At 50.5% G+C, this 17,659-nt stretch overlaps 1 protein-coding gene across 1 annotated transcript in view; it reads right to left on the bottom strand.

The window, feature by feature from the left end:
* Positions 1-608: 608 nt before the first annotated feature.
* The window catches only part of SEPTIN4 (septin 4), a gene marked incomplete at both ends in the record, with an annotated part of 29,343 nt that continues 12,292 nt past the window's right edge, over positions 609-17,659 (bottom strand). The window contains 15 exon segments of the mRNA XM_080714031.1: positions 609-668; positions 929-1,028; positions 1,185-1,347; positions 1,441-1,537; positions 1,727-1,828; positions 1,926-2,043; positions 2,157-2,291; positions 8,014-8,137; positions 8,657-8,743; positions 9,196-9,289; positions 9,646-9,921; positions 11,990-12,204; positions 13,579-13,583; positions 13,669-13,902; positions 14,763-15,096. Coding sequence (XP_080570157.1) covers positions 609-668; positions 929-1,028; positions 1,185-1,347; positions 1,441-1,537; positions 1,727-1,828; positions 1,926-2,043; positions 2,157-2,291; positions 8,014-8,137; positions 8,657-8,743; positions 9,196-9,289; positions 9,646-9,921; positions 11,990-12,204; positions 13,579-13,583; positions 13,669-13,902; positions 14,763-15,096 — 2,144 coding nt within the window.

The following is a 17,659-nucleotide window of genomic DNA, read 5'->3' as shown; positions in this document are numbered from 1 at the left end:
TTTGGTGATTACAGGGCCTTCAGCATTTGCTCAAAGCTCTATCACAGGCTTCCTAGAGTTTAGAGTTTAATTCTGCATATTCCTTTTTCCAGATCAGGGGAAAGAGGAAGGAAGTCAGGAGGTTGCATGTAGTCAATACCTTATGTTTTCCCAAGGGCTGATAGCATATCCAAAACAGCTACAGAATTGAGGGTACTATATGAGGGAAAGATGGAGAGAGGCCCAGGCCCCAGATAATAGAGGCAGGAGGGATACAGTCATTAAGACAGAGAGGACAGGCTGTATTCTAAGCAGGGATTGAACCCCGTCATGGGACAGGGAAATTTTCCTCACTCTTTTCTGACAAATCAGAACCAGCAGCCCACTCCAACAGTCTTTCAAACTAGGTTGTAGAATCTTGGTCTCCAGGAGATGATAAAGACATAGACAGGGACACCAGAAGCCACTTATAGATTTATTAAACTTTATTTCCTCTGAGTCTCTGGGGAGTCAGCAGGGATGTAAGGCGAAGTGGCAGTAGCTGCAGGGGCCTGAACAGAGCTGGTGCTGGGAGGGGCTGGCATGGGCAGGAAGAAGAAGAGATTTAAATATCCAGGACCAAAAGCCAGTTAATGGGTCTCCTTCATCTGTCTTTGGATTTTGTGTAGCATTTCCTGCATTCGCCGCAGCTGAAATAGGAACATGCATCAAAATGGGGCTTTGGGGGGAGTCCCATGGTATTGAGAAAGTATCCCCAAGTTCTAATCCCTTAAGTCAGAGTCTTGGTAGCCCTGAGATATGGAGGCAGCTGGGTAGAAGCACCAGTCAACATCTCAAATATGTACCAGAGTCAGGAATCTTTCTATTCCCAAACCAAGAGATACCAAGATTTAGGATCAAATAGAGGCCCTCCAGGCCATCAACTTCTACCACCCTCTTCTGTTCTTACCTCCTCATCTTTCTCTCGGATTAGCTTCTCAGTTTCTGGATCTGTCCCTGGTGGGACAGCAGGGATGGGGAAGTCAGTACCACTCTCTCGAGTCAGTTTGCTGAGGGGAAGGGGAAAGGAGGGTTGGTAACGCTAGGGGACCCCCACATCAGCTTGTGTTGGGCCTAGGACTTGTAGAACAAGGGAAGGGCTTGGTCTCACTTAAGGCTGCGCTTGGGATTCCCCATGCCAGCTTTCTCCTGGCTTCTGGTCATACTTGCGATTCCGTTCCTTCACCACCAGGCGGGTCATGCTCTGGATGCACTGTGCCCGGTAGTTCTCATAATGCGTCTCCCGAGTCACATCCTTCAGGTCCTGCATGTGGGTACGCACCAGCATTGTCCTCAGCTTCACAAAGTCGCAGTGCCCTGGATTTTCCACTGCATAGCAAGGCTAGGAGTCATCCAGGGGCATGGGAAGGGGAGAGCCACTAAGGGAAGGAAATACCCTTAGTCACAAGCTCAGTGCTTTACCTTCCACAATGCCCCAGGGGTAGAGTCTGCCGCGAACTCGTCGCCCTCTGGCCTCCACCACAGTGTTGCTGCCAATTACCGCAAATGGGATGCTTTCCTAAAAGAAGTTGGGGGTGCCTATGAGCACACCCTGTTCTCACTGGTATCTTCATCTCTGCTTCCATCTCTAGGAAGTCAGGGTCCTCTCCTAGTCCAACAGCCTATCCTTTTACAGAGACAGGCTATTCTACTCTCCTCTTTGGTCCAAGGAACAAAATGGGAAAGGGATGCCCTGGGGTGGCCCCACCTTTAGGGCTTGGTCCTGCAATTTGAAGTCCTCATCCTCATCAGAGTCACATTCTGGGAACTGATAGATCTTGATTCCAAAGTGCTCAATCTCCTCCCGAATCTGACAAACAGATGAGGAGCCCACAAGTTTGGGGATTCCATCCTTTCTAGAAGCCCATCGGCTCCCCATGTCCTCCCCCACCACCAGCTTCCCTCACTTTGCGTTTCTTGCGGTCCACTTCAGGAGGTGTCAGTGTGTCCGCCTTTGCCAAGATAGGCACGATATTGACCCGCTGATGCAGGGCCTTCATGAATTCAACATCCAATGGCCGGAGCCTGGGGAACAGGAATCTGTGACCACCTGCTAGTGGCAGCCCTGCCCCTGGTGCTCTCGGCCTGTTCCCTTGGCGGCACTGGGCAGTGCCAGGAGCCTCAGGCTCGGATCATACCCGTGGCCATAGGGTGAGATGAAGTACAGGCAGCAGTGCACCCTGTTGTCCTGGATGTTCTTCCGGTTCAGGCCACTCTCATCTCGGAAATACTGCTCAAACTGCTGATCGATGTATTCTGCCACAGGCTTCCAGCTGGGACAGGGACAGACAAGCAGAGAAACTGTAGGAGTAGGAGCTGTCTAGTGAGGTCTGGGACTTGCAGAGAAATAGCCCATGCCCGGAGTGGTGTCAAGAATATTGTTATTCCCCGGCTTGCTCTACTACATCCTCAGGAAGGGACTCAGGTGTATTTCACATAACCTGATAGAAAATTAGACCAGGCACACACACACATAGTTCAACAAATACTAGTCTGATGAGAGGAAAGGGGCACAGGTGGCCAAACAAAGCGGCAGTAACAGCCGGGTAACTGCAGGTGAACATCAGCAGGATGCCAAGGAAGCCCCAAGTCAGGGCACTGACCAGCCTCAGAGGTCCTACCCTTTCCTCTACCTCCCCAAACCCACTCCATCTCAAGGACACGCTCTTCCGTGTGTGTGTGTGTGTGTGTGTGTGTGTGTGTGTGTGTGTGTAAGAGAGTGTATGTGTGTGAGTGTGTATGTGTGTAAGAAAGTGTATGTGTGTGTGAGTGTGTATGAAAGTGTATGTGTGTGAGAGTGTGTATGAAAGTGTATGTGTGTGAGTGTGTATGAAAGTGTATGTGTGTGTGAGAGAGACAGAGAGAGTGTGTGTGTGTGTTTGTGTGTGAAAGAAAGTGTATGTGTGTGTGTGAGAGAGAGTGTGTGTGTGTGTGTGTGTGTGTGTGTGTGTGTGTCTAGGAATTTAACTCAGAGGCATTCTACCTCTGAATCCTTTAATTTTTATTTGGAAACAGGGTCTCACTAAATTGCTGAGGCTGACTTCGAACCTGCAATCCTTCTTTCTCAGCCTCCCCAGTACTGAGATTATATACCTGGCTCCATGAAGGGTTTTTTTTTTTTTTTTTTTTTTTTTTTTTTTTTTTGCAGGTCTGGGGATGGAACCCAGGGGTGTTCTACCTCCGAGTTACACCGCCTGCCCTAATTTTTATTCTTTATTTTAAAACAGGGTCTCACTGAGTTTCAGAGGTCCTCACTAAGTATCTGAGGCTGTCCGTGAACCACAATCCTCTGGTTTCAGCCTCACGAATGCTGGGATTACAAGCATGTGCAACCTTGCCCAGGTGCATGAAGGCTCTTTTGACTAAACCAATGCACACTGCTCTCCCCTCTTCCCTCACTATGCAGCACAGTTATCTGCCACACAGTGAAGTTTCCATCAGCTCCAGATCCCATACACCATGGTGGTCCCATAAGATTATACTAGAGCTGAAACACTGCCATGTCATAGCATCCATAAATTACTCACATGTTTGTGGTGATGCTAGTGAAAACAACCAACTGTGCTACCAGTCTTATAAAAGTGTAAGCACATGTGATTATGTATAATACATGACACTAGATATTAAATGACTATGTTACTGGCTTGATGTACTCGCTGTATTATACCTTTTATCATTATTTTAGTGTATGCATTCTAACAATTTAGGGGAAGAAAAGGGCTTTAGGGGCTGGGGATATGCTCAGTGGCAGAGCATTTGCCTACCATGTTCAAGGTCCTAGGTTCCATTTCAGCACCAAAAAACACCATGACAAAGTTTACTATGAAAAAGTTGCTGTGCTAAGCCGGGCGTGGTGGCACACGCGTGTAATCCCAGCATTCGGGAGGCTGAGACCAGAGGATTGTGGTTGGCGGACAGCCTCAGCTACTTAGTGAAGCCCTCTGCAACTTAGTGAGACCCTGTTTCAAAATAAAGAATAAAAAATAGGGCAGGGGGTGTAACTCAGAGGTCAAATACCCCTGGGTTCCATCCCCAGACTTGAAAAAAAAAAGTTGCTGTGCTGTGCCAGCAGCAGCCTTGTACATCTCATGATTACAGCATCCCTTGGTTGCATCAAGGGGCCACATTGAGTGATTGACTTATCATCTAGGTTTGTGTAAGTACTGCCCAATTGATGAAACCACCTAAGAACACATTCTTAGAGTGCTATTTTTAAGAACCTAATTTTGTCTTCTATTATCTACTTTAATCTTCACTGACCTTACAGGTAAATATTTTGCATCTTGAACACTACTACTCTCATTTTATATATAAGAAATTAAATGCAGAACAGCTAAGAGACTTGCTCCAGATCATTTGGCTAGTAAGTTCTCTCTCTACCTGAGCCCCTGGCTGACTCTTGGCTCAGTGTGTCTGTCGTTACACATTGCTAATTTGTTATCTGATTGGTATTTACTAATTTGTTATCTGATAGGCACATATGTTGAAGAATTGCTTCCCTCTTTTCTCCCCCAAGACCATTAGGCTGTATGCCTCTCGGGGACAGGGACCACTCATACTTGCCCTGAATTCCTTAAAAAATATATGCCAAGCCCAATGTGGTGGCACACACCTATAATCCCAGTACTTGGAAGACTGAGACAGGATCACAGGTTCGATAACAGTCTCAACAGTAGTGAGATTCCATCAACCTAGTAAGAACCTGTTTTCAAAAAAATAAAAATAAAATAGGGCTGGGGGTGTAGCTCAGAGGTAGAATGCCCCTGGGTTCAATCCCCAGTAAAACACACACACACACACACACACACACACACACACACACACATATCACATATACTGGCATATATACACATATGCCGAGCTGGGGGTGGTGGCACATGTCTACAATCTTCTTACTTGCGAAGCTGAAAAAGGAGGATTTTAGGATCAAAGACAGCCTTAGCAATTTAGGCCCTCTGCAACTTGGTGAAACCATTTCAGTATAAAAATAAAATAGGAGCTGGGTGTGGTGGTGCACGCTTGTAATCCCTGCACTTGGGAGGCAGAGACAGGAGGATCATGCAGGTTCAAAGCCAGCCTCGCTGTCTTAAGAGACCCTGTTTCCAAATAAAAATATAAAAATAGGTCTGGGAGTGTAGCCCGGAGGTAGAAGGGTTTCCAGGAACCCCAGTACCACCAAAAATAAATAAGAAAATAAAATAAAATAAAATAAAATAGGGCTGGGGGTGTAATTCAGAGGCAGAATGCCCCTGGATTCAATCCTCAGTACGCACACACACACACACACACACACACACACACAAACACATAAACACACACACACACACACTACCACCACCAACACTACAGGCTGGACACCTAGTATGTGCTTCATAAATCCCTGCTGGTTAGCTGGGCATGGTGGCACATGCCTATAATCCTAGTATTTGGGAGGCTGAGACAGGCTACAAGTTCAAAGCCAGCTTCAGCAACTTATCAAGGCTCTCAGCAACTTTGTGAGACCCTGTTTCCAAATAAAAAATAAAATAAGAGCTGGGTATGGTGGCTCATGCTTCTAATTCCAGCATTTGGGAGGCTGAGACAGGAAGATTGTAGGTTCGAAGATAGCCTCAGCTACTTAGGCCCTTCACAAATTTGTGAGAACCTGTTTCAAAATAAAGAATAAAAAAATAGGGCAGGGGGTGTAGCTCGGAGGTCGAATGTCCCTGAGTTTCATCCCCAGACCGCAAAAATAAAATAAAATAGGGCTGGGGATATAGCTCAAAGGTAGAATTCCCCTAGGTTCCATTCCAGCAATACACACACACTCTCATTTCCATTTTATTAAATGAATATGTGTGAAAGTATACTATATATGTGGGGTAGAATTGTTACTGTTAAGCTATTATTATTATTTGAAATTAAAGTATTATTGAAATTGAATATTGTTATGGAAGGTAAGCGGTGCCTCGATGCAAGGAAAAAGTGGTACTTGCTACATTGAGAAGCATGTACTGGTTGGGACTAGAATTTCAGGGCAAGCCATTTGATGAGACATACTGCTGGAGCAGGAAGGGTGATGAGGATGTGGAGGTTACCCCACCTTAACAGGAATACTGATGGACACCAGGAAACTATGTACCACGAACTAGCTCAGTGCTATGAAAATGTAAGAAGTGGCCCTCCCCTTAAGGCTTAGACTACAAAGTTGATGGTGAGCCAGTTAGCTATACTGCAAGTCAGTGTAGTGTTAAAGCACATGATGGAATTCATAGCACAGAAAGGTCTGCAAGGGTCTGATTGGTCTGTGAGGCAATTATTCAGGGTCAGCTTCATGAGTGCTCTACCTGTGCATGTTGGGGCCTGCATATGGAAGGGACCATGCTTAGTTTGATGTTCTGCTGTCTCCATCTTAAAATTCTTAATAATTTTGAATAATTTTTGAAATTATATTGCTGGTCCTTCAGTTGTCATTGTTAAAATTCACTAATTTGGCCAGATGTAGTGGTGCATGTCCTTAATCTCAGTTCTTGGGAGGCTAAGATAGGAGGATTGCAAGTTCGAGGACAGCCTCAATAATGCAGTGAAACTCTCAGCAACCCAGAAAGACCCTGTTTCAAAACAAAAAAAAGAAAGAAAGAAGGAAGGGCTGGAGCATAGCTTGGAGGTAGACTGCTCCTGGGTTCAATCCCCAGTACCACCAAAAAAAAAAAATTCTTAAGTGTGAATAACCCTGAAATTTTCAGTGCACAGGCATATTCTGGGAAATTTTCAGATCCACTGGGTAAGATGGTAAGGGCTGGAATTTTTTCAATAGAAAAAGAAAAAATGCAGCCATTTGCTCAAGATCATGTCATTACCAAGCACCAATTAAAATTTTACCTGAGCCAGATAGAGTGACTTCTGCCTATAATCCCAGTACATAAGAGGCCGAGACAGGAGGATCACAGGTTCAAAGCCAGCCTCAGCAACTTAGCAAGACCCTGTTTCAAAATAAAGAATGAAATAGGGCTGGGGTATAGCTTAGAGACAGAATGCCTCTATGTGAAAAAAAAAAAAAAGATTTTACCTGTCAGTCTAGGGCTCTCAGTATCACCTAACTTCTTCATTAAAGGGACTACCTTTTCTCCTACATTCAATATACCCATTTACTTATGTCTGACATCATCTAAGCATGTCTCCACTTCATAATATAAACAAATAAGTAAAATGTCAGGGATGATGATTGTGTGCGTGTAGTTGCAAAACCACCTTTTCTTTTGGCAGGTAACCTGGAAGGTAACCTGGAAGGTATGTGAAGTCTGTAAACAAAGTTACACCCAGTTTTTCTTTTTGCTTCTCCTTTCTTCCTTTCAGCCCTCCCCCTAAGCTTCTCCTTCCTCTTTTCAAGATCTGTATGTGGCATCTAAAATGCTGCTAGTTATAAGAAAGGAAAGAGGGACAGTGACATTTATTGAGCACCCACTATATGTCAAGCCCAGTGCTACAAGTTTTCACATGTATTTGTTCTTTTGAGGCTCTTTGTTTTTGCTTTGTGTCCCCACCCCCATTATAGAATTATAGGTCAGAGTTGAAAGGAACATTAGAAATCATCAATTCCGCCAGGCGTGGTGGCGGACGCTTGCAATCCCAGGATTTCAGAGGCTGCGACAGGAGGATCGCGGTTCGCAGACAGCCTCAGCTACTTAGTGAGGCCCTCTGCAACTCAGTGAGACCCTGTTTCAAAATAAAGAATAAACAAATAGGGCTGGGGGTGTAGCTCAGAGTTAGAATGTCCCTGGGTTCCATCCCCAATACAATAACAACAACAACAAAAAAAAGAAAGAAAGAAAAGAAAAACAAATCATTTCCCTCTCACTTTATAGAGAAGGAGACAGCTGTCCAGTAAGGGCAGCGATATGCTCACGATCACAGACAGCTTCCTCCTGGCAAGCATGGCTGTTTGTGCCTGCGTGTGCGTGCGTGTGGAGCAGGTGGGTGGGTTGGGGCAGCTGGGGTAGTGCTAGTTAGACATACCACTCTGTGTTGTTGACTGCATCCCCAAAACCTGGTGTGTCCACAATGGTGAGTCGCAGCCTCACACCCTTCTCTTCTATATCCACTGCATGCTTAGTGATCTCCACGGTTTGCATGATCCGCTCTGGAGAAGGGGGAAACTGAGGCGAAGGCAAGGGCAGGGACCTGCCCGGTCAGAACAACACGCCCACCCTGGCCAGCTTTGCTGCCCAGACTGCCTCATTCACACTGCCCCCCTGCGCACCCGCAGGCTGCCTGAGCGCCTGTTCTCTGGGAACCAGCAAGGAGCACATTTCCCAACACAGGAAATGCCGGTGGCTGTTGGCTCTGGCCCCAGCCTCTTCTCTGCTCCCGGACTTTTTCTTGGATTCCTGGAATCCTTTGGGGGTCAGAGACTCGTTCAGAGAGCAGGATCCTGGACCTTGCCCCTCTTTAGCACCCAAATCTTTAGGGAGCTGGCTGGTGGGCTGCCAGACCAGACAGGCCTTTGAAGAGAGGCCATCAATCTCTCTAGGAAGCCATGGTTTCCAGCATGCTGGGGAGGGCCCATCCCCACCCCCCACCCCAAGTCTGTAGCAAGTTTAACTTCCCAAGACAGGTCAGCCCGCCTGTCTTCATGCTCCTGCTCCTCTCCTTTCCTTACCTTCTGCACTGAGGAGTTTCCGGTCCCGGTAGAGGTCAGTGAGGAAGAGGCTATTGACAAGAGTGGATTTACCCAGGCCAGACTCTCCTGACAGGAGAGAAGACAAAGGCACCAAACCAAAAGGTGAGATAGACAGCCAGGGCAGCTCTACTAGATTAAGGTCTGGGGGGAGCTGCTTTCTTATCAACTAAAACTAGACTATGCACACCCCAGCATTTTAGAACTGGACGGAAGCAGAGACTAGCTCGTTCAGCTCTCACTTGAATGAAGCCAAGAGATTGCCCAAGGTCATGTGGAAAGAGGCAAATACTGGGAAACTGCTGGTCAAGCGCTCCTTGTATTACTTCACTCCCTCCCCGGTACACAGTTTGGGCCACCAAAGGCTCCTGGCTATTTTTCAAGACACAGCCATTTGCTGCTTGCTCCTTCCCGGTCCATGCACTTTTCTCTTTCAATTTCTCTCCCTCTCTCTCTCTCCCCCACCCCATGGCCTGCCCCCACCTGAAACGCTTGCCCAACTCAGCCCCGTTCCTTTCTACCTGCCACCATGAGGGTAAAGTCAAAGCCTTTCTTCACAGACTTTCGGTGGACTTGGTTGGGAAGGGTCGCAAAGCCCACGTACTCCTTGTCATCCTAATAAAAAGAAAGGCAGAATGTGTCAGGAGAGGGGCAGGAGGGGCCCTGGCACCCAGCACCCACACTGGTCTTTTCTTCTTGTCTGGGTCTTTGTCCCAGCCTGGAGTGGTGCCAGGCTCCTTTGCCTTCTCAAATGAAGCCACCAGCTGAGTTTTCTTCTGCCCCTGCTGGGCCTACCAGTTTCCAATGCCTTAGGCAGACTAGAGTGGATTAGGGGCGGACACAGGACAGAGTAAAGCCCCAGGTACACACACAGACACACAGACAGTCACACATCAAGGCTCTCTCTGCCCCCTCCCTGGGTCTTCCTATTCCCACCCACTGAAAGGCCAAGGCAAGACTGAAGTCTCTACCTCAGAGGAATCATAGGGATCGAGTTTGCCCCAGGGGCTGCGGGGCCGAGCAGAGGGGCTGAGAGGGGCTGGGGCACAGAAGTACTGCTGGCTGTCAGAGGACTGGGGCCACGAGGGGGGCCTGAACTCCAGGTCATCATCACAGAGGTCCGGGGCCTGGGGCCTGGACACCCTGGTTTTGGCCTCCTGTGAGTAGCAGCTCTCGCTTCCTGGGAAGTCCTTCACGAACTTGCTCAGTTCTGCATCATCCGTGGTGTCCTCCAGGAAATGCTTGATCTGGGGGCGGGAGGGGGGGTGGAGTAGGCGGGAGGTGGCAGGGAGGGGACAGGAAGGGAAGAACAAGGAAGAAGGCAGAAGGCAGGAGGTGAGGAGAGAGGGAAGCACTTGTGGTTAGAAGGGAGAGATGTGCAGCCAGGCCAGAAGCGGTGCTCAACATCCACTGCTCACCAGCCTTCTCAAGCTAAGAAACAGGGAAGGGGCCAGGGGCCAGGAGGATCCCTGGGCAGCCTCCAGAGCCCTGTTCTCCAGTGTGGGCACTCCTCCTCAGCAGGGTGTTTGTTGAGGCTGCCCTTCCTGGAGGTCTGGCCATGCCAGGGCCAGCGACTGTCCCAAAGGCTGGGAAGATAGACTGGATAAGAGGGAGCAGACAGAGGCCCGAGGCCAGAGTGTGGCTGAAGACTCAGGGAGACTGCAGATAGTCAGAATAGGGTGCAGGGGAACAGGGAGCTACCTCCCACGCAAGTCCAGGGCCAGCAAGGGTTTTGTGCCTCTGTCATTGCCGGCCAGTGAGCTTCGAACCCAGGTGAGGCATCTACCCTGGGTGTTCACTCTTAGGGATTTGCTGCCCAGAGCTCAATCCTGCTCACTGTACTCTTATTCAGATGCTGAGTCACATGGGAATCTGGCCCTGGACCCCAAGAGAGAAGAGTAAACCTACTGGTGGACACTGAGTCTGGAAGGACAGCAGCCAGGAGGGACGAGGTGAGCGGATGGGAAAACACTGGGAGAGGATGCCCAGGCCTCCAGCACTGCTGACAGCACCCACTGTGAGGAACACCTAGGGGAGACACCCCTCAGGTGGCCCCAGCCCCCTCTGCCTGGAGCCAGACCACAGAAAGTGGCCTAATTTGTAAACCACTGGGCAGTGTAGGCTGAGAATGGACTAGATCCTCTGCAGAAGCCTGTTCTACCCCATCCCCAGCTTGGGAGTCGGGCTGTTTCCCCTCAGCTCTAGACCCTATAGCTTCCCCTCTCCTTTGGGGACCAGTGTCTTTTGTGGGGTGCCTGGCAGTGCTGGGCTCATCTCTGCCTCACAATACCCACGTGCCACCCCCAGACAATGGACAAGGGCCGGCTGCAGAGGCTGACTCACCCTCTGGGGGTTGGCCAAACCAGTGGGGGCTACCCTGGACCACCGTGGAGTCCCAGCCAGAGAGGGGAGATAAGATGGCCAGAGTCTTCCTGCGTAGACCCATTTTACAAAAGGAAGAAATGAAAGAGGCAGACAAGCACACTGCCAGGTTTATGCCAGAGGGAAGGGATTAAGAAAAGAAGGCTAGAAGGAAAGTCTCCTAAGAGCTACTTCTAGGTTGTGCCCTCTCCAAGTCCCCACACCTGCTAACAGTCACAGTCTCCAGGGCTCAGCTGAACAGTAGGAAGGAAAAGAGGCCCTTCATCCTGAAACTGGAGCAGCATGTGAGAGCTGAGTGACCAGAAGAGGCTACCATAAGGCAAGCCTGACCAAATGGGCTTGATATGTGAGGTCCATTGGGGTTACCATACAACCCAGTTTATGCTTGTTGGCCTAGCATAATGATTAATTGTGCCCCTTTCGCTCTAAAAAGTGTCCCAGCATGGACGATTAATTATACAGTAGCAGAGAAGGGATGGAGCTGAGGGGCAGCAGGTCTTATTGTCTGGAAGCTAATGAGTCCGGGGAATTCCAGGAAATCCTGCCTCTTTGCACAACCCCACAGTGACCTAGCAGCTGGTCTGGGGATTTGGCTAAGGGTAGGAGAGGGGACTGTGCTCTGCCAGGGGGGCACTGAGCAGAGGAGCAACGAGAAGAGAGCGGGGAAGGCACTGATAGAGAGCCCTAGTCTCCACAATTTTTCAGCACAGCTACCAAGAACTCAGCACCATACCCTCTGCCAACCCTGCCTATGCATCAGCATGGAGGGGGCCAAAAGGACTCTGGACAAGGAGTCAAAACTCAACAGTCCTCGCCTCCTGTCTGATTCCAATGTTGCCAGTGACCAATCACCTTCTGACTTTGAGCCCCAATCTCAGTCAAGGCAGGGGGGAGACAAGTCAGGTCCACCCATTTCCCAGAGCAGCATCTTACCCCAGCTTCAGTCCTGTCCTCAGGGACGAGATCCCCTTGCCAGCCCGGTGAACGGTCCATGCCCCACGCTTCAGACTCCCTGTCAGCAAGCTCTAGGTCTAATTTTATCTCCCAGGCAAAGTTCCTCACACACAGAAACAGCCTTGTCTTGAAGCTCTTGTTGTCATCTGGCTTCCTGGCTTGCTCCTTCCCCTTTTTCTCTGACCTCTCTGTCTCTGGCAAGGGCCAAAAAAGCCTGTGGAATGTCCTATCCCTCTCCTCCTCCCCTCCCCTTGGCTCCCACCCTCCAAGGGCAGCTCAGCTGCAGCACGATCTCTCGGTTCCTCTGCAGTCCCTTCCTCCAGATTGGCTGTCCTGTGATGCCAGCCCGCTTCCTGTCCTGGTGGGCACCACACCAACCTCTCAAGTCTGTCTGCAACATAGGCTCTTGATCTGCTTGGCCTCTCCTGTTAACCCCCAAGGACACTGAGGCCTGCCTGAGGATCATGAACTGTCCCCAAGATGACCTGGCCCATCAGTATATGGGGACAGCCACCCAGGAGACTTATTCTCAAAAGATTCTAATCCCCCAGTCTCTTTCACCTTCACTTTAAGCAGTGAAGTAGAGTGGGATGTCCAATAATTCTCTGGGTCCAGGCTACATGGGAATGGCTCCCCAAACTTCCTCCCAAGTATCCCTTTGTTTTCTCCCAGCAGGAGAAGTTGCTATCCCACTGTCTTCAGAAAATGGCTTCTAGATTTTCCTGCTGGGAACCCAAGCCACAGCTTCATTACAGGGACTCCCGCCACTTTAGGATACCTGACTTCTGACGAATGAGGACCTGTATAAATTCTAACACCCCATGGTTCCCACAAAGACAACAGGGGTGCTGCTAACACTTGGTTTCTGAGGGCATGAGTTCAGCAATCCAGAGGCTTCAGAAGGGTGGTTTAGGTGGGAGATGCCTGGAGGGTCTGGCTAGGAGTGCACAGAGGGAGCACTCCTCTAGGAGTCACAAGGCCAGTGTTTCTGGTTGGACTGGAAACACCCTTTGAGTCTCAACAATGTCTTTAATTTCAGGGTCTTAATGTCCAACTGTGAATGGCCCTTCCTTGCCTCCCAGGGAGGCTGGGGAGAGAAATCACTCCCAGATGACAGATACCTCAAGCTGCTTTGAACCTGAGGAGAGAAGGTGCAACTCAAGTCACAGGATGGTCATTAATGCTGGCCTGTCATTGTTTTCACAGGTAAATTTAACCCCTCTGGGGCACCTGGGCTGGGGAGGTCTCCACACTGATGCCCAAAGCAGCTAGGACAGCAATCTCACTGACGGAGACCCTCACAGAGGACACTGGCCTGACATGAACCACTCAGCCTAAGGACTTGGCTGGCTTGAGGGCAGGGGCCCGAGGCAAGAGACTTTGGTGGTGGTGGTGTCTTTAATTAGAAAAGAACAGGGTGGCCTGGACCAAGCTGAAAGCACCAAGACCTCAGCTGAACCGAACTTAGTGTGTGGCAGAAAAAGCCCCTCTGGTCCCTGCTGGGCTTGGCACTGGGGATAATCAGTGCTTCCCCAGGCTTATGTCCCTGGAACAATCTGCCTGCCCACCCACCCTGTGGGAAGAAGGGGGACAGGGATACAGACAGCTACCACTTAGCCTCTCCCAGGAACCCCCTTTAGAGAAGGTTGTGGGGTCACAGAGACTTCCTGGCCAAGACTTGGGCCTCCGCCTGGTCACAGCTTGAGAGATGAGAGCCCAAAAGGTTGGCCTTTCTAGACCTGAAAGCTTCTGATTCCACAGTGCCCAGGGAGTTCCCTTCTGGTGACTGTCCAGAGCCAACATCCTGCCCCACAGACTGGTCACCAGTCCCCTCCTGCTGCAAGCAGCTTGTGCCTCCCAATGCAGAGGGCAAAGGCTGGTAGACTTCCAGACTGGGAAGAGAGGGTGGAGAGTGGCCTGGAGGCCTTGACACTTGAACACTGTGTTTGTGGCAGGCTCTGGCAACAATGGCAAGAGCAGTGGGGGGATCCTCACAACCACGCATCAGAACTTCCTAAGTGGGGGCCTCTAGGGAGGCTATCTGGGGTTACTGCTTCTCTTCCCACTACAGGCAGGTGGCAGGAATGAGTCCCCCCAACCCCCACACACTGCAGAGGGACCTGGCTGGGGGAGGAGAGGTAGATGCAGCAGGAGGAAGCTCCTCCACGGTTCCTATCCGGGAGGCAGAGGGACACTGGCTGATCCCACCCAGCAGGAGAGTGAGCTGGGCTTCCCCCTCTCAGAAATCCCTTTGAGAACGGTCCTGGAGCTGCCTCTTGCCAGGCCTTGAAAAGGAGGGACCAGGCATCTTGCTATCCCTTTTAGGAAGGCTGGCAGTATTTGTGATTCTCCTGTTTTCCAAAGGAAGTTGGTGTTAGCCTTCGCCCAGGGTAGGTGAGAGAAGAAGGGTCATCCAGGTATCAGCTGACTCAGCAGGGGCGGAGACCCTCATCCCTGACGCGCCCTCTCCATCACAACACGCTCGCCTCGGCGGCGGGCACCTCCCACGGCACTGAACCACCCCTTTCTCCAAGATTAAGGGGCAGCACCTCGGGGTCTGGGCCAGCTCCGTAGCTGCCCCGCTTGCTCACGGGAAGAAACTTGCGAGCAGCTACGCGGCGACGCCCGTCAGCAGTGCCTGGCAGAGCCCGACAGGAGACATCGCCTCCCGCCCCGCACAGCCCTCACTGCGGAGCTGCGAGTCCCCCCGGAGCCGCCCTACGGGCCGCGGCCCTGCTCCCGCCGGTCTTACCATGGCTGCAGCCCGGGCCGGGCCGGCTCCTTCTGGACAGCGCCCGAGCGACCCGAGGCGGGAGCTGCGCGCAGACCTCGCCGCACCGCCGGCCCCCGTCCGCCTCCCCGGGTGCCGACCGCTGGGGGCGGCACCAGGGGCGGGGCGAGGCGGGCCCTGGGCGGGGCCAGCATCTCCGCGGAGGGGGGGTCCCCTCGCGAGCTGGGAATGGGCTGCTTGTCACCCCTGAAGCTCAGGACAGAGGGGATCTCCGCCCCTCCGCCCTGGACACCTGGCTCTTCTTTACTAGGCTCCTGGAGGGTAGCCTCTTTAGGCAGCGCAGCACCGTGAGGGCCTGAGCCAGTACCAAAGAAAACAGCGAAGACCCAGTAAGCATCCCCAGAAGGAGCTGCCTTTGCAAAGGGAGGAGTTGCCTCACGAGTTGGAGAGAAACTGTTACCCAAGAGACTCGGTAAGTTTTAGGGAAATAAAGTTGGCTGATGTCCAAGTTACTGATCTCCATATCCCCACTGCACCTCCTAAGGGGACTGTCAGACATTCCCCACCTCCACTCGAGCTGTGAAAAAGGTTAGCGGTAGGTTCCCTGTGTGCAGGACCCCAGATTAAAGATTAAAGAGGATTTGCTGCATAAATTACCCAGGGATCATCTGCTGGGACGGTAGAAGGGAGAGGCTGAATGGCTTTAATGGGCCTTGGAGCCTTGCAAAGGGCTAAGGAAAGTGGGGAGGGCCTCTGGAGAGGCCAGCCTAGGCATGACCCAAGCCCAGCTGGGCCATTCTTCCTCTGCAAGCAAGAGAGATGCTGTGGACAGATGCTCTAGTGGCTTTAGATGCATTAGAAGCTCAGAAGGGTCAGAGCAGCTACTAGGGGAAGGTAGATGGATGCTTGGGGATGGAGAAGTGATGAGAAATTTTCTCACCTGAGCAGGTTCTGAGCTAGTCAGGCTCCTGCGGAAGTTTGCAAAAGTATGCCCCTCCCTCACCCTCAAAAGAGTCCTCCCCTGCCAGCGTGGGGGTGCAAACATGTAATCCCAGTATTTGGGAGGCTGAGACAGGAGAATCGCAATTTGTGGACAGCCTCTGCTACTTAGTGAGGCCCTTTGCAACTTAGTGAGACCCTGTTTCAAAATAAAGAATAAAAATTAGGGCTGTGGGTGTAGTCCGGAGGTAGAATGCCCCTGGGTTCTATCCCCAGTACGAAAAGAAAAAAAAAGAAAAAATAAAAAAAAGGCCTCTCCCAAGGGCAGTTTGACTGGCCTTTGCCTGATTTGGCTCTGGACAAAACCAAGACCCCCAGGCATGGTCCTCTCTAGGAGGGGAAGTGTCTGTCAGATACACTTGCCTACCCTATTTCTATCTGATCCGTGAACTAGTGGCCACAATTGGGACCAGAACAGAAAAGAGTGCAAAGAGGGCCTGGGGACAGCAGATGAGATCAGGCTCAGGAAGACAAGGAGCTGCTGTTGGAGATGTGACTAGATCTCTGGTGCTGGTGTACTGGGGAAGAAGCCCCTAGGAGTAAATATTCATGAGCCAGAGCAGGCAAAGGAGTGATCTTGGGCAATTCACTTCACCTCTCAGGTTCTTAGTCTCCACTCCTAAAAATGAAGGGAATGAAACTAGATTATTTGTCAAGTCCCCTATGACTCCTGGCATCCTTAAAGGAGATGCAGGAAGGAGGAAATGATGTAGGCCTTGGAGAAAGGTAAGAAAGCAAGACAGCATCAGGAGGTGATAAAGAAAAGTTGGGAGAGGGCATGGTGGCGCACGCTTATAATCCCAGCATTCGGGAGGCTGAGACCAGAGGAAGACCCTAGAGGCATGGGATGGGGATCTATAGCTCAACTCCAATGAGACAGGAGCTCTGAAGGTGTGGAGAGTCTCCCAGCAAAGGCATAGAGTAGACCAGGAGATCCAAAGTTGTACTCAGAAAAACAAAGACCTAAAGAGAAACCAATGGCTATTAGAAGTCTGTAAAAGCAGCTGCTGCCATCAGACCCAAATGGTAACTTGGGCTACACAAAGCCCCATTGTTCAAAGCCCCAGTCCACTAGTACCCCTGGCATGAACTCATAAGAACACCTCTTGGGTGCTTCCAATCATAGTTGTGTGGCCCAGGATGGGGAGAAAATCTATGTCAAAGAAGGCAGGCCCTATCACAAAGGGCCATCTCTGTTCCAAGTGTGGACACAGAAACAAAGGCAACTCACTGTCTAGCATACACGAAGCCCTGTACCATATAGTAAAAATGAAAAATTAAATATGCAAACAAAGGTGGCTTGGCTAGCCTCATGCTGTAATTCCTCATCTGTGTTGGAATCTCCGCTCTTCTCTGTTACTTGCTACTCAGGCTCCAAAGAGCTGTGTGTGTCTCGAAGCATGCTGATCCAGCTTGCCTCAAGAGAAGTAGATCCCCAAGGGAGGCCTGAAACCAGGAACTCAGCTCCACTTCAAGAATCTTGGGGTCTTGGCCCATAGTCCCTTTCTAACCATGGTACTGTAGGACTAGCATGAGGCATGCTGAGTAAAACAGAGGCTGAAGATAGAGCCTTTCCACCTGCACACAGGCTCATTTGCCAAGCCTGTAGCATTCAAAGGGCTCTGAGAGAATGTGGCCTTGGCATAAGTCCCCATGCCAACTGTTATCTCAGCCTGAAAGTTCCTGGGCTTCTCTCTCTCTCTCTCTCTCTCTCTCTCTCTCTCTCTCTCTCTCTCTCTCTCTCTCTCCGGTACTGGGGATGGAACCCAGGGGTATTGTACCCCCAGGCTACACTCCCAGTCCTATTTTTTAGTCTTTTTTATATATTTATTTTTTGGTGGTACTGAGTTTCCTGGAAACCCTTCTACCTCCGGGCTACACTCCCAGACCTATTTTATACTTTTATATATTTGGAAACA

The sequence above is a fragment of the Muscardinus avellanarius genome, assembly GCF_963383645.1.
Source record: "Muscardinus avellanarius genome assembly, chromosome: 16".
Lineage (NCBI taxonomy): Eukaryota > Metazoa > Chordata > Mammalia > Rodentia > Gliridae > Muscardinus > Muscardinus avellanarius.
Note: the sequence above shows the minus strand (reverse complement) of the source record. Positions and strands in the feature narration are given on the sequence as shown.